This window comes from Stegostoma tigrinum, chromosome 37 (genome assembly GCF_030684315.1).
Source record: "Stegostoma tigrinum isolate sSteTig4 chromosome 37, sSteTig4.hap1, whole genome shotgun sequence".
In the NCBI taxonomy this organism is placed as follows: domain Eukaryota; kingdom Metazoa; phylum Chordata; class Chondrichthyes; order Orectolobiformes; family Stegostomatidae; genus Stegostoma; species Stegostoma tigrinum.
In genome coordinates this window covers 773,499-790,805 of record NC_081390.1, presented here as the reverse complement: position 1 = coordinate 790,805, position 17,307 = coordinate 773,499, and the positions used below count along the sequence as shown (strand labels likewise).

The 17,307-nt window shown below is 44.8% G+C and overlaps 1 protein-coding gene across 2 annotated transcripts in view; it reads left to right on the top strand.

The window, feature by feature from the left end:
- Window positions 1-17,307, top strand: part of tspan14 (tetraspanin 14) — a 55,540-nt gene that overhangs the window by 17,871 nt on the left and 20,362 nt on the right. The window contains exons 2-3 of one of the 2 annotated variants that reach the window (XM_059640340.1): window positions 2,433-2,483; window positions 7,503-7,646. In XM_059640340.1, coding sequence (XP_059496323.1) covers window positions 2,433-2,483; window positions 7,503-7,646 — 195 coding nt within the window. The remainder of the gene's footprint in view (window positions 1-2,432; window positions 2,484-7,502; window positions 7,647-17,307) is intronic. The other variant, XM_048563640.2, reaches the window with a different exon arrangement.

The window sequence follows — 17,307 nt, the reverse complement described above, 5'->3', positions numbered from 1 at the left end:
AAAAGTAATATTTTTTTTGGATGACTTAGCTTTAAAACTTGTTAGAGATTTGAGAGGAAATTGACTGACAGCCAAAATTAATCAAAATTTGGTAATTGACCTTATCAGCCCTGGGGTGTTTGATGGGTACCATGAACAGTTAGCTTTACTGTCTATCCAACACCTTACTATACCTTTCCGAGGAATGTTTAACATCGGTCATTGACAAAATGCTTTAGTCTGTTATAATAACCTAGTAGAGCATTTAGAAATGCGTAATATGATTAAGCAGAGTCATCATGGCTTCATGAAGGGAAAATCATACCTGATAAACTTATTAGAATTATTTCTACGGTGGTTCAGTGGTTAGCAATGCTTCCTTACAGCACCGGGGCCCTGGGTTCAATTCCAGTCTCGGGCGACTGTGTCTGTGTGGATTTCCTCTGGGTGCTCTGGTTTCCTCCCACAGTCCAAAGATGTACAGGTTAAGTGGATTGGCTGTGCCAAATTGCCCATAGTATCCAGGGATGTGCAGGCTAGGTGAGTTAGCCATGGGAAATGCAGGGTTACAGGGATAGGGTTGGAATTGAAACTGGGTGGGATGGTCTTCAGAGGGTTGGATTGACTTAATGGGCTGAATGGCCTGAATCCACACTGTAGGGTATTCAATAATTTGAGATGGTGACAAGTAAAATAAATAAAGGGAACCAAAATACATAATATATTTGGATTTCCAAAAAGCATTTGGTAAGTTAGCAGATACTAAATGATTTCATTACAGTCCATGGTGTTGGGGTAGTATATTAGCTTGGACAGAGGTTTGGCCAACTAAGTGAAGACAGAGAGGTAGGTTTAAGGGTGACATTTTCAAATGGCAACTTGGAACTAGTGTTGTGCCACTAGGATCAGTACTGGGCCAAACCTATTTACAATATATATGAATGACTTGTATGAGGAAAGTGAGTGTGCTATGACTGAGTTATTGGATGACACAGAAATAGGTGGGACGGCAAGAGATGAGGATGACAAAAAGAATCTGCAGTGGGATACTGACAAGTTAAGTGAATGGGAAAACTTGGCAGATGGAATGTGATGTGGGAAAATATCAGGTTATGCACTTTGGTAGGAAGAATGGAAGAGCTAAATATTATTAAAATGGAGAATCACTGCAGAAAACTACAGCACAGAGGAATTTAGGAGTTCTAGTGCATGTATCACAAAAAGCTATCATCTACTTTCAACAGGTAGTAAGGAAGACAATACCTAAGCGGAGTGATATTATCGCTGGACTGTTAATCCAGAGACCCAGGCAATGTTCTCAGGACCCAGGTTCTAATCCTGCCACAGCAGATGGTGGAATTTGAATTCAATAAGTATCTGGAATTAAGAATCTAATGATGACTGTGAATCCATTGCTGCTTGTTGGAAAAACCCAACTGTTTCACTAATGTCCTTTAGGAAAGGAAACCGTCATCCTTACCTGGTCTGGCCTACCTGTGACTCCAGACCCACAGCGATGTGGTTGACTCTCAACTGCCCTAAGGATGGGCTATAAATGCTGCCTAGCCAGTGATGCCCTCATCCCATAAATGAATAAAGGAAAAAAAATGGGCAGTTGGCCTTTATTTCAAAGAGAATGGAGTAAAAAATAGGGAGGTCTTGTTAAGACAGTATAACACAGTAGTTAGATCACAGCTGGAATACTGTGAATAGATTTTGTCCCCTTATCTAAGGAAAGAAACACTGACATTGGAGGCAGCCTAGAGAAGGCTCTCAAGATTGATCACAGGTGTGGAGGCTGGGCCTGTACTTAACGAAAGAATGAGAATTATTGAAAATAGAAGATTTTTAGTCTTGACAGGCTAGGTACAGAAAGACAGTTTTCCCTTGTGGGTGTCCAGGACCACACAGTATAATGTCAGATTAAGGGGTCGCATGTTTAACACAGGGTTGAGGAGGAATTTCTTCCCTCAGAGTTGATTGAATCTATGAAATTCATTACCACAGAGGGCTTTTGAGGCTGGGTTGTTAAGTATCTTCAAGGTTGAGATAGACAGATTTTTAGTCAGTAAGGGAATCGAAGATTATATGAATAAGGCAAGAAAGTTGAGGATCATAGGATCAACCATGATCTGTATCTAACCCCAGGTTTCCCTCTCCTGGGAGTGTTTGATGAGAACATTGTCGAGGAAGCTGTACTCTCCCTACCCCATGCTCTCCCTGTCCTGGGAGTATTTCAATGGGGACAGTATCAAGGGAGCTTGACACTGTATCTAACCGCATGCTCTGCCTGACCTGGGAGAGGTTGATGCATTGGTCTGTTCCATTGGCCAGAAATGCAGTTCCTCGACTTCAATGAGCTTAAAAATCACCAAATACTTATGAATTGAAAGGAAATAGTAGCTGCTGTATTGAGATCCTGCTGATTGAACCTTGTTTCCTGTCTCTTCCAGGTCGCTGGAGCTGGGCTCCTTGCAATCACTTTCTGGGCATGGAATGAAAAGGTAAGAATGGGTTGTGAGTGGGGAAAGATTTGTTGGATGAAGTATAGCACAGGTAAATGTGGCAGGAAAAAGTGGAAAAGCTGGTCAGTTTAAATGGAGAGTGATTGCAGAACTCTGTAATAGAGAGGAATGCGGGTGCCTGTTCTTTCTCCTGTTTGTTCAGGATGGGCTCTTCACTTTGTTAGGCCAGCATTGATTGTCCAGCGGGCTAGTATAAGAGTTAGCTACATGTTACTGATATCAGTTTGAAGTCACATGTAGATCAGACTGGTAAGAAGAGCACGCCAGTGAATCAGATGAGCTTCCCCCCCACCCCCGCAACAAGAATTGACATTATTCCATATTTTTATTGAGGTCAATTTCAGCATTTGTCAAGGTGAGATTTAAACCCATGCCTCCAGTTGCATTAGCTTGGCATTTGGAATTACTAGTGCAGTGACATTGCCAGTCTGCCACCATCTCCCCAGTTCATGAATCATATACAGTTCATATGCAGATAGAGCAAGTAATTAGGAGGCAAACTGAATATTGTTGTATATTGCAAAGGGGCATGGAATATAAAAGGTCAGGATGCTTAACTACAGCTGTGTGCATTATTTGTCAGAACACATCAGTAGTACTGTGAGCAGATTTGATTCTTTTATTTAAGAAAGGATATAAATGCACCAGAAGCAGTTCAGAGAAGTTTCATTTGATTAGTTTCTGAGATAGGGAAGGTTATTTTATGAGGAAAGGTTGGGTCTGTATCCATTGGAATTTCGAAGAATGTATCTGATCATTTTGAAACCTGACAGTTCCTGAGGGGATTTGACACGGTGGATATTCAGAGGATGGTTTTCTCTTGTGGGGGAGATAAGAATGAAACAACATGGTTTAATAATAAGGGATCTCCCAGTTGAGGAGAGCCATTTTCTGTCAGAAGATCTAGAATCATTGGATCTCTGTTACTCAGAGTGGCAAGGGTGTTGTACATTCTTAAGGCGGATTGATTCCATTGCTAGTCAAGGACCTATAATTATAAGGGTCAGAACTCAAGTTCATGTCACAATAGGTCAGTCATGATCTGACTGATTGGAGGAGCACTTGATGGGCCGATGGGCCAAATGGCCTCCTAACTTTTATGGAATTCTCAAGCCCAGGACCTTGGGTATTGACATCACATGAGAAAATTCTGCAAATACTCAGTTGGTTGTGCAACATCCATGGAGAGAGAGTGAGTGAGTTGATTTTTCTGTGAACTCTCAGAATGCTTGAGTTAAGGAATGTGCTGACCCTGGGATTTTGGTGAAGTTTAATATTAAACACTTGCACTGGGCTGAGAATGACAGCATTGCTTCACGGCTGTCTGTTTGATGAGATAGTGTGTTTCACTTGGCACCTGCTGGTTCTTCAGGGTTAGAGAAGTCAGTATCGCATCTGATGTTCCATGTTCCTTCATTGTAGCTAGTGTTTAGGGAAAAAAATTCCACCACTTGTATCCACTTCAAATTCCTAATTGCCAACCATCTCCGTAGTAATGGTGACACTAGCTGGGGGCAGTGAAACTTTTGGGATCAAGGTGCCTGTACCTTAAGGTAAATAACTCATTCTCAATGCTAAATGGATGGGTGCTCAGGTTGTTGATTGGGAGGTGCTCTGGTAGCATCGGTAAAACAGTTAGGAGATGACAGAAACCATTATCAAGAACTGTCTTTGAAAAGATAGTTTGAAGTGATATTTTTCTTTAATTAATTCATAGGCTGTAAGCATCACCAACTGGACAAGCACTTCTGCCCATCCCTAATTGCCCAGAGGGCAGTTGAAAGTCAACCACATTGTTGAGGGTCTGGAGTCACATGTAGGCCAGACCAGGTATGAGGTTGTAGACATGCTCACTGAGCTGGTGGTCTCATTGCAAACATTTTGTCATTCTGCTCTGTAACATCGTCAGTGTGTCTCTGGTGAAGTGTTGGTGTTCTGTCCCACTTGTTATTTATATGCTTCAGTTGCTGGGGTGGTTGGTATTACTTTTGGTTCTGTTTCTCAGTGGTTTGTACATAGGGTCTAATTCAATGTGTTTGTTGATGGAGTTCCAGTTGGAATACCAGGCCTCCTGGAATTCCCTGGTGTGTCTCTGTTTGGTGTGTCCTTTAAGTTTGTCAGTAGCTGTCTCAGGTGGTTGTCAGTTTGTGGGCTACTCTGACACCGTTCTCACCTTTGCTTTACTGCTCGTACTTAAGGACTGATTGCAGAAGGTTAGAATGGACACTGCTCCCCACAATACAGCCCAAATGCTGGATCTGCTATGTAGGTGATACCTTTGTGATTACTAAACACACAAAACTGGAAGAAACTCACTGACACATAAATAACATCCTCACCAAGATAAAATTCACAAAAGAACTACCCTTCCTGAACACGATGGTAGAATGCAAATACAATGGGCAACTCCAGACTAGCGTATATAAAAAGACCATACATACGGACCAGATACTCAATTACATTAGCAACCACCCCAACTCCCACAGACAGAGCTGCATCAGGACACTATTTAAATGAGCCACAGCACATTGCAGCAACTGGAACTATGCAAAGCAGAACAGGAGCACCTATATGACGTCTTCAAAAGAAATGGATACCTGAAGAGCACAATCTACTGTTATATCCATGACAGACCACAACAAGAAGACTCAATACGTCCAGACACATTACTCACACTACCATACATCGATACCTAGGTATCACTGTAGCCCATAATCAGACATCCACCCTATGAGAGCTACTGACAAACGTAAAGGAATCCCATACCTAAAACTAGCCAAACCAATGTAATATAAAAAAAAACCATGCAATCACTGTAAGAAACATTACATAGGCCAAACCAGTCGAAAACTGACAATACGGAAATATGAACACCAATGAGCCATCAAGAAACATGACCAATTCTTGATTGTTGTCTCACTACACATGAACAATGAAGGATGCGATTACAACAGGGAGAACACATCGGTAATCACACATGCCAAATAGAGACACGCCAGGGAATTCCTGGATGCCTGGTATTCCAACTGAAACCCCATCAGCAAACGCACTGAATTAGACCCTGTGTACAAACCCACGAGAATCAAAACCGGAACTAATACCAACTACTCCAGCAAACTGAGGCACATGAATAACAAGCGGGACAGAACACCAACACTTCAATGGAGGCGCACTGACATAGAACATAGAACATTACAGCACAGTACAGGCCCTTCGGCCCTCGATGTTGTGCCGACCTGTCATATTGATCTCAAGCCCATCTAACCTACACTATTCCATGTATGTCCATATGCTTGTCCAATGATGACTTAAATGTACCTAAAGTTGGCGAATCTACTACCATTGCAGGCAAAGCGTTCCATTCCCTTACTACTCTCTGAATAAAGAAACTACCTTTGACATCTGTCCTATATCTTTCACCCCTCAATTTAAAGCTATGCCCCCTTAGGCTCGCTGTCACCATCCTAGGAAAAAGGCTCTCCCTATCCACCCTATCTAACCCTCTGATTATTTTATATATTTCAATTAAGTCACCACTCAACCTCCTTCTCTCTAATGAAAACAGCCTCAAGTCCCTCAGCCTTTCCTCGTAAGACCTTCCCTCCATACCAGGCAACATCCTAGTAAATCACCTCTGCAGCCTTTCCAAAGCTTCCACATCCTTCTTATAATGCGGTGACCAGAACTGTATGCAATACTCCAAGTGCGGCCACACCAGAGTTTTGTACAGTTCCACCATAACGTCTTGGTTCCGGAACTTGATCCCTCTATTAATAAAAGCTAAAACACTGTATGCCTTCTTAACAGCCCTGTCAACCTGGGTGGCAACTTTCAAGGATCTGGGTACATGGACACTGAGTTCTCTCTGCTCATCTACACTGCTAAGAATCTTACTATTAGCCCTGTACTTTGCCTTCTGGTTCCTCCTACCAAAGTGCATCACCTCACACTTGTCTGCATTAAACTCCATTTGCCACCTCTCAGCCCAGCTCTACAGCTTATCTATGTTTCTCTGCAACCTACAGCATCCTTCGTCACTATCCACAACTCCACTGACCTTAGTGTCGTCTGCAAATTTATTAACCCATCCTTCTACGCCCTCATCCAGGTCATTTATAAAAATGACAAACAGCAGTGGACTCAACACCGACCCTTGCGGTACACCACTAGTAACTGGTTTCCAGGATGAACATTTCCCATCAACTACCACCCTCTGTCTTCTTTCAGCAAGCCAATTTCCGATCCAAACTGCTATATCTCCCACAATTCCATTCCTCCGCATTTTGTGCAATAGCCTATTGTGGGGAACCTTAACGAACGCCTTGCTGAAATCCATATACACCACATCAACCGGTTTACTCTCATCTACCTGTTTGGTCACCTTCTCAAAGAACTCAATAAGGTTTGTGAGGCACGACCTTCCCTTCACAAAACCGTGCTGACTATCCCTAATCAATTTATTCTTTTCTAGATGATTATAAATCCTATCCCTTATAACCTTTTCCAACACTTTACCAACAACTGAGGTAAGGCTCACTGGTCTATAATTCCCAGGGTTGTCTCTACTCCCCTGCTTGAACAGGGGAACCACATTTGCTATCCTCCAGTCATCTGGCACTATTCCTGTAGACAATGACGATGTTACCAGGGCAACATGTTTACAACCAGACCCACCAGCTCAGCGAGCACTCCTATAAACTCATCCACACTCCGAGTTACAAATCTTCAAAAACTTTAAACAGACCAGGTGTGGATATCAGTGTCCTTCCCTAAAGTACATTAATGAGCCAGATGTGCTTTTTCCAATAATCAACAATGATTTCATAATCATCATTGGATTTTTAATTCCAGGATTTCTTTTATTAAATTCAAGCTCCACCAACTGCATGGTAGGATTTGAAACCAGGTTTCACAGGTCTCTGGACTAGTTGTCTAGCACTAATACCACTTGGCCATCACCTCCCAACTGCTGATTGTCTGGAATTTGTTTATATGCAGGGTATGTTGAATATTCAGTCCATCACAGAACTGAAGGGCTTTGATCCGGTCTGGGTGATCCTGGTGGTTGGCTTATTCACCTTCATTTTGGGATATGCAGGCTGCATTGGAGCTCTGCGCGAGAATATCTGCCTCCTGAAATTTGTAAGTCTCTCAAACCTGTTGTTTATCATTTCCACAGTGAGCTCAGTGCAGGCATGTCTGCAAACATCTGTTTCCACAGCTAGAAGTTCCTGGAACAAGCTGCTAGTCTGTGGCCACAGACTGTTGCTCGAGAACTGTCACTCCACATCAAGCATGGCTGACCATGTCTTGTCACCCATTGGTTTTAAACATACATCCTGATGTCTCAGATTTCTCAGAAAAGTTAACATGCAGATCCTGTGCCTCTGATTGTATTTTTCTCTTGTCACCTTTTCTGGTGCATTCATAGTCTCCTATAACCTGCTACTATTCTGTCTGTCCCACCTACTCACACTTCATGCTCTCTTGCTTTCTCACAACCTCTTGCTCACTCAGTCTCTCATGCCTTCTCCCACCCTCAGTCACTCCTCTCAGGCATCTCTATCTCAACTATTCTACGATCCTCAGTCTGCCATGCCTTCTGCCTCACTCTCATAAGACCATAAGACATAGGAGTGGAAGTAAGGCCATTCGGCCCATCAAGCCCACTCCGCCATTTAAATCATGGCTGATGGGCATTTCAACTCCACTTCCCTGCATTCTCCCCGTAGCCCTTAATTCCTTCTGAGATCAAGAATTTGTCGATCTCTGCCTTGAAGGCATCCAATGTCCCGCCTCCACTGCACTCCGTGGCAATGAATTCCACAAGCCCACCACTCTCTGGCTGAAGAAATGTCGTTTCATTTCAGTTTTAAATTTACCCCCTCTAATTTTAAGGCTGTGCCCACGGGCCCTAGTCTCCCCGCCTAACGGAAACAACTTCCTAGCGTCCACCCCTTCTAAACCATACATTATCTTGTAAGTTTCTATTAGATCTCCCCTCAACCTTCTAAACTCTAACGAGTACAATCCCAGGATCCTTAGCCGTTCATCATACATTAAACCTACCATTCCAGGGATCATCTGTGTGAATCTCCGCTGGATATGCTCCAGGGCTAGTATGTCCTTCCTGAGGTGTGGGGCCCAAAATTGGACACAGTATTCCAAATGGGGCCTAACTGGAGTTTTATAAAGCCTCAGAAGGACATCGCTGCTTTTATATTCCAACTCTCTTGAGATAAACAACAACATTACATTTGCTTTCTTAATTACGGACTCTAACTGCAAGTTAACCTTTAGAGAATCCTGGACCAACACTCCCAGATCCCTTTGTACTTCTGCTTTGCGAATTTTCTCACCATTTAGAAAATAGCCCATGCCTGTATTCTTTTTTCCAAAGTGCAAAACGTCACATTTACTCACATTGAATTTCATCAGCCATTTCCTGGACCACTCTCCTAAACTGTCTAAATCTTTCTGCAGCTTCCCCACCTCTTCAGTACTACCCGCCTGTCCTCCTGTCTTTGTATCATTGGCAAACTTCACCAGAATGCCCCCAGCCCCTTCATCCAGATCATTAATATATAAAGTGAACAGCTGCAGCCCCAACACTGAACCCTGCGGGACACCATCATCCTCTGTCCTTTTGTCTTATGCCCCTTCTCTTGCCCTCTCTTCCTCTCTCTGTCTGCTCTCTTGTACCTTCTGTCTCATTCCCTCACTCTCACCCTTTGCCTGAAAGCCTCTCTCTATTTAATTCTAACATCTCTCTTGCATCCAAGTTATCACATGCACTCTGCCAGTTCTTCCTTGCTCCCCACCACTGATCTCATATTGCCTTCAATCAATGGTACTTAGAGAAAGGATCCATAGATGGAGGAGAGCTGAGAACTAAAAGCTTTACTGGGGTTTGAGGACAGAGGAAAGGATATTCCCCAAAACCAGCAGTGAAACTGGTCAGGAGTGATGGAGGGTCTGGGAACACTGCCATCGGGCAGAAGAGAAATACTGGACTCAGGACAGTTTGAGATGTTTGATTTGGAGGCAGCTAGTGAGCATCAACTAGCAATATCCTGGGTGTTACCATTGGTCAGAAACTAGACTGGACTAGCCATATAACTACTGTGGCTACAAGACAGGTCAGAAGCTAGGCATCCTTTAGCACGCAATGGACTTCCTGACTCCTAAACTCTGTCCACCATCTCCAAGTCACAGGTTTGATGAAATTTTCCCCAATGCCTGATGGGTACAGCTTCAACAACACTCGAGCTTGACACCATCCAGGTCAAAGCAGCCTGCTTGATTGGCACTACATGCAAAAACATCCACTCCCCTCCACCATTGATGCTTAGTAGCAGTAGTTTGTGCCTTCCACAAGATACACAATAGAAATTCTCCAAGGCTGTTTAGACAGCACCTTTCAAACCCAAGGAGATAGCAAGAATTGCAGATGCTGGAGTCAGAGACAACACAGTGTGGTGCTGGAGGAACACAGCAGGCCAGGCAGCAAAGGAGCAGAAAAGGCCTGCCCATCTTCTTCCCCACCTATCCGCCCCATCCTTCCCACCGACCAAACTCCACTATCCCCTACCTGCATCCACATATTGCCACCCCACCTACCTTTCCTCAGCCCCACCCCTTCTACCGCTATTTATTTCCAATCTCCCATCCCCGCCCCAGTTCTGAAGAAGGGTCCCAATCCAAAACATCAACTTTCCTGCTTCTCTGATGCTATCTGACCTGCTGTGTTCCTCCAGCTCCAAACTTTTGCCTCCACCTTTCAAACCCAAGACCATTTCCAGCTGGAAGGACAAAGGCAGCAGGTATATGGGAACACCACCACCTGCAAGTCCCCCTTCAAACTACTCACCGTCCTGACTTGGAAACATAATCGCTGTTCCTTCACTATCACTGGGTCTCAGTGTTTCTTCATTTAATCATTGGCTGTGCAAATACTATTTGATCCCAGGGCAATCATCATTGCCCATTGGCAGACTGATGCCTTGGGATAATTCTCAGTAGCTGTTTGTTGCTGGTGAAAGGCAGGCTTCTGAAAGGGCAGTTTGCTGAGCAGATTGTCCAGTGCTGAGCCATCCTGGGACATCCCCGAGAGGTACTGATGGATAAAGTGCAAAGATCCAAATTTTTGAGTTGAATGATCATGATCTGGTGGAAAGGTCAACCAACGAGGTGCTTGTGGGAGATAAAAGAGCACCAGGTAATTTGATTTTCTTTTGTTTTCAAGGACGATTTTTACATTAGAATAGTCACATGAATAGAGAGACCTTGGGTGTAGGTACATAGTTCCTTGAAAGTGGCCTCACAGGTAGACATGGTGGTGAAGGAGGTGTTTGGCATGCTTTGCCTACATCGTTCAGAGTGTTGAATACAGGAGTTGGGATGTCATTTTCAGCTGCACAAGGCATTGGTCAGGCCACATTTGGAGTACTGCGTTTATTTCTGGTCGCCCTGCAATAGGAAGAATGTTATTAATCTGCAAAGAAGATTTACGAGCCGATAAGGTTCCCCATGGCAGGCTGATGGAGAAAGTCAAGTCACATGGGGCCCAGGGTGTGCTAGATAGATGGATAAAAAACTGGTTGGGCAACAGGAGACAGAAGGTAGTAGTAGAAGGAAGTTTCTCAAATTGGAGACCTGTAACCAGTGGTGTTCCACAGGGATCTGTGCTGGGACCACTGTTGTTTGTGATATATGTAAATGATCTGGAGGAAGGTGTAGGTGGTCTGATCGGCAAGTTTGCTGATGACGCTAAGGTTGGTGGAGTAGCTGATAGTGAAGGGGACCGTCAGAAATTACAGCAGAATATAGATAGACTGGACAGTTGGGCAGATAAATGGCAGATGGAGTTCAATCCGGGCAAATGCGAGGTGATGCATTTTGCAAGATCAAATTCAAGGACGAACTATACAGTAAATGGAAAAGTCCTAGGGAAAATTGATGAACAGAGAGATCTGGGTGTTCAGGTCCATTGTTCCCTGAAGGTGACAACGCAGGTCAATAGGGTGGTCAAGAAGGCATATAGCATGCTTTCATTCATTGGCCGGGGTATTGAGTACAAGAGTTGGCAGGTCATGTTGCAGTTGTATAGGACTTTGGTTCGGCCACATTTGGAGTACTGTGTACAGTTCTGGTCGCCACATTACCAAAAGGATGTGGATGCTTTGGAGAGGGTGCAGAGGAGGTTCACCAGGATGTTGCCTGGTATGGAGGGTGCTAGCTATGAAGAGAGGTTGAATAGATTAGGATTATTTTCATTAGAAAGACGGAGATTGAGGGGGGACCTGATTGAGGTCTACAAAATCATGAGGGGTATACACAGGGTGGATAGCAAGAAGCTTTTTCCCAGAGTGGGGGACTCAATTACTAAGGGTCATGAGTTCAAAGTGAGAGGAGGAAAGTTTAAGGGAGATATGCGTGGAAAGTTCTTTACACAGAGGGTGGTGGGCGCCTGGAACGCGTTGCCAGCGGAGGTGGTAGACGCAGACACGTTAGCGTCTTTTAAGGTATATTTGGACAGGTACATGGATGGGCAGGGAGCAAATGGACACAGACCCTTAGAAAATAGATGACAGGTTAGACAGAGGATCTTGATCGGCGCAGGCTTGGAGGGCCGAAGGGCCTGTTCCTGTGCTGTAGGTTTCTTTGTTTCTTTGTTACCGAGAATGGAAGTTTTGAGTTACAAGGAAGAGTAGGATTGACTGAGAGTTTTTTTCCTGGAGCGTAGGAGGCTGAATGGTGATCTTATAGAGGTTTCTAAAATCAGGATGGGCATAGATAAGGTGAATAGCCAAAGTGTTTTCCTCAGGACAGGAGAGTCCAAAACTAGATGGCATAGATTTAACAGAGAGGAGAAAGATATAAAAGGGACCTGAGGGGCGACGGTTTCAAATGGAGAGTGGTGTGTGCATCGAACAAGCAGCCAGAGGAGGTGGGTACAATTACAACATGTAAAAGACTTTTGGACACGTGTGTGGATATGAAGGGTTTAGAGGGATGTGGGCTAAACACGGGCAAATGCGACTAGCTCAGGAGAGGAAAGCAAGTTGGTGTGGGCCGAAGGGCCTGTTTCTGTGCTGTATATGTCTACCACTCTATCCCAGTTTGCTAGAGAAGGTGGACCAAAAAACAAGGCTAAATAAATCAGATTGGCAAGGGTAGCACCACGGGAGAGTTTGTTGAAGACACTAGATTGTTCCTTGGAGCAATATGTCATGGAACCATCTAGAGAACCAGCTTTTTAGGATTTGATATTGTGTAATGAGATGGGATTAATAAATGATCTCATTGTAAGGGATCCTCTTGGCAAGAGTGCTCATAAGATACTAGAATTTGAAATTCATTTTGAAGGCAAGAAACTGGAGTCCCACACCAGTATTCTAGAGTTAAACAAAGGTAGTCGCATAGGCATGAGGACTGAAGTAGCCCCAGGGGACTAGGCAGGTGATAAGCAGAGGCAGTTGTTTAAGGAGATACTCAATTGCACAAACCTAAAATATATTCCAGAATGGAAGGAATATTGTAAGGGGGATGAAAACATCCGTGGCTAAGCAAAAAAGTTAAAAGATAATATAAAAACAAAACCTAAAGCATGCCATATTGCAAAGGTGAATGGCAGGCTGCAAGATTGGGAAACTTTCAAAGATCAATAAAAGGCTATTACAAAAGTAATGAAAAGAACAAAGGTAAATTAAGAAAGTAAACTAGTGAAAAATATTAAAACAGATAGCAAAATCATCCATGAGTATATAAAAGGGAAGAGAATAGCTAAAGTGAATATTGGTCCATTGAAGAATGAGACTGGGGAGTTAATGGAGAATACGGAAATGGAAGAGACACTACATCAATACTTTGCTTCAGTTTTGATGGTGAAGACACTTGTACTATCCCAAGGGTAAACAAGTGATGCAGAAGTTATAAGAAGGGAAAAATTTACAACAATCATCACCACAAAAGAACCACAGCAAACCATTGAAGGATTGAAGGCGGACAAGCCCCCAGGGCCTGGCAGCCTAAGAGATAGTGGATCCACTGATTGTAGTATTCCAAAATTTGAGAAGAAGGAAAAGTTGCAGTGGATGGGAGAAATGCTAATGTAAGACCCTTATTCAAAGAGGGAAAGAGGCAGAAAGAAGGAAACTTTAGACCAGTTAGTTTAACATGCATTGTTCGGAAATTGTTAGAATGCATTATTAGTAACAACAGGATACTTGGGAAAGTCAAAATGCAATCCATTAGAGTTAGCACGGTTTTATAAATGTAAATCATGTTTGGCTAATTTACTAGATTTCTTCAAAGATGTAGCAAGCAAAGTCGATATTAGGGATCCTGTACTTGCAGTGTATCTGGACTCCCAGAAGGATTTTGATAAGGGACTGCACAAAAGGTTAACACACAAATGAAGATTACACACAATTAGAGGTAATTTATTAGCTTTGAAGAGGTTTGGCTAACCAGCAGGAAGCAGAGTGAGGATAAATGGTTCTTTTTCTGAATGACAAGATGTAACTAGTGGGTGCCACAGGATTTAGTCCTTTGTCCCTAACTGTTTTCAGTCTATATTAATGATCTGGATGTGGGGATAGAAAGCACCACGGTAGGTTAGTGGTTTGCACCACTACCTCACAGCACTAGGGACCAGGGTTTGATTCCATTCTTAGGTGAGTGTGGAGTTTGCACATGCTCCCTGTGTCAGTGTGGGTTTTCTCTGGGTTCTCCAGTTTCCTCCCACAGTCCAAAGATGTGGAGGTTAGGTAGATTGACTATGTTTAATTTTCCTTAGTGTCCAGGGATGGTTAGGTTAGATGGATTAGCCATGGGAAATACAGGATTACAGGGATAGGGTAGAAAGAAGGTTCAGGGTGGGATACTCTTTGGAGGATTGGTGTGGACCCGGTGGGCAGAATAGCCTGCTTCCGCACTGTAGGGAGTTCTATGAAAGTGCTATAGCCATATTTGCAGATAACACTAAAATAGGTGGGAAAGTAAGTTGCAATGAAGAAATAAGACTTTTACAAATGGAAATGGGAAGGTATCCGAATCGGCCAAAGTTTGTCAGATGGAGTTGAATGAAGATAATGTAAGGTAATCCATCTTGGTTGGAGGAATAGAAAGGCAACTTATTATTTAAATGGAGAGAAATTTCATACTGCATCAATATAGAGGGATCTGGGTATCCCCCTGCATTAAATCACAGAAAACTAGGATGCAGGTACAGCGGGTAATAAGAAAGGCAGATGGAATTTTGGCATTTATTACCCATGAAATAGAATATAAAAGTAGAGAATTGTTGCTGCAGCCATACATGGCATTAGTGAGACCACACCAGGAACAATGTCAGAGAGGAATGGAGTCATACAGCACAGAAACAGACCCTTCAGTCCGACTCGTCCATGCTGACCGAGTTTCCCAAATTAAACTAGTCCCGCATGCCTGCGTTTGGCCCATATCCCTCTAAACCTTTGCTATTCATGTAAGTATCCAAATGTCTTTTAAGTGTTGTAACTGTATCTGCATCTGCCACTTCCTCTGGCAGTTCATTCCACATACGAACCACCCTCTGTATGAAGAAGTTGCCCCTCAGGTCCCTTTTAAATCTTTCTCCTCTCATCTTAAAAGTATGACCCCTAGTTATTTATACCCCTCATGATTTTATAAATCTCTACGAGGACTCCCCTCAACTTCCTACCCCGCCACTAGAAAAAGTCCCAGCCTATCCAACCTCTCCCTACAACTCAAACCCTCCAGTCCTGGCAACATCCTGGTAAATCTTTCATGAATCCTCTTCAATTTAGTAATACCCTTCCTAAGGCAGGGTGACCAGAACTGCATACAGTATTCCAAAAGTGGCCTGGCCAACGTCCTGCTCAACCTCAACACAACATCCCAACTCCGAAACTCAGTGGTTTGAGCAACGGAAGCAAGTGTGCCAAATACCTCGTTAACTACCTTATTCCATTTGGTTTTGGTCCCTTTCTTGACGAGGGACTTGTACTAGAGCAGTTCAGAGGAAGTTCACTATATTGATTCCAGAGTTGGTCTTAGAAGTGATTGTTTGGACAAGTACTTGCGAGAGTTTAGAAGACCGAGAGATCTAATCAAGATATGTACATATGATCCCAAAGTAGACGTTGATAGGACGTTTTCCTGTGGGGCAATCTAGAATAAGAGCATGACCCCACACCCGAGCACCAAACCATCGTCTCCAACACCATTCATGACCTCATCACCTCAGGGGACCTCCCACCCACAGCCTCCAACCTCATTGTTCCCCAACCCCGCACGGCCCTTTTCTATCTCCTTCCCAAAATCCACAAACCTGCCTGCCCTGGTCGACCCATTGTCTCAGCCTGTTCCTGCCCCACCGAACTCATCTCCACCTATCCGGACTCCATTTTCTCCCCTTTGGACCAGGAACTCCCTACCTACACCCGTGACACCACCCATGCCCTCCACCTCCTCCAGGACTTCCAGTTCCCTGGCCCCCAACACCTCATTTTCACCATGGACGTCCAGTCCCTATACACCTGTATTCCACATGCAGATGGCCTCAAGGCCCTCTGCTTCTTCCTGTCCCGCAGGCCCGACCAGTCCCCCTCCACCAACACCCTCATCCGCCTAGCCAAACTCGTCCTCACCCTCAACAACTTCTCTTTCGATTCCACCCACCTCCTACAGACTAAGGGGGTGGCCAAGGGCACCCGCATGGGCCCCAGCTATGCCTGCCTCTTTGTAGGTTACATGGAACAGTCCCTCTTCCGCACCTACACAGGCCCCAAACCCCACCTCTTCCTCCGTTACATTGATGACTGTATCGGCGCCGCCTCTTGCTCCCCAAAGGAGCTCGAACAGTTCATCCACTTCACCAACACCTTCCACCCCAACCTTCAGTTCACCTGGGCCATCTCCAGCACATCCCTCACCTTCCTGGACCTCTCAGTCTCCATCTCAGGCAACCAGCTTGTAACTGATGTCCATTTCAAGCCCACCGTCTCCCACAGCTACCTAGAATACACCTCCTCCCACCCAACATCCTGCAAAAATTCCATCCCCTATTCCCAATTCCTCCGCCTCCGCCGCATCTGCTCCCACGATAAGACATTCCACTCCCGCACATCCCAGATGTCCAAGTTCTTCAAGGACCGCAACTTTCCCCCCACAGTGATCGAGAACGCCCTTGACCGCGTCTCCCGTATTTCCCGCAACACATCCCTCACACCCCCCCCCCCGCCCCCCCCCCCCCCCCCCCCCCCCCCCCCACAACCGCCCAAAGAGGATCCCCCTCGTTCTCACACACCACCCTACCAACCTCCGGATACAACGCATCATCCTCCGACACTTCCGCCATTTACAATCTGACCCCACCACCCAAGACATTTTTACATCCCCATCCCTGTCTGCTTTCCGGAGAGACCACTCTCTCCGTGACTCCCTTGTTTGTTCCACACTACCCTCCAACCCCACCACAGCCGGCACCTTCCCCTGCAACTGCAGGAAATGCTACACCTGCCCCCACACCTCCTCCCTCACCCCTATCCCAGGCCCCGAGATGACATTCTACATTAAGCAGAGGTTCACCTGCACATCTGCCAATGTGGTATACTGCATCCACTGTACCCGGTGTGGCTTCCTCTACATTGGGGAAACCAAGCGGAGGCTTGGAGACCGCTTTGCAGAACACCTCCGCTCAGTTCGCAACAAACAACTGCACCTCCCAGTCGCAAACCATTTCCACTCCCCCTCCCATTCTCTAGATGACATGTCCATCATGGGCCTCCTGCAGTGC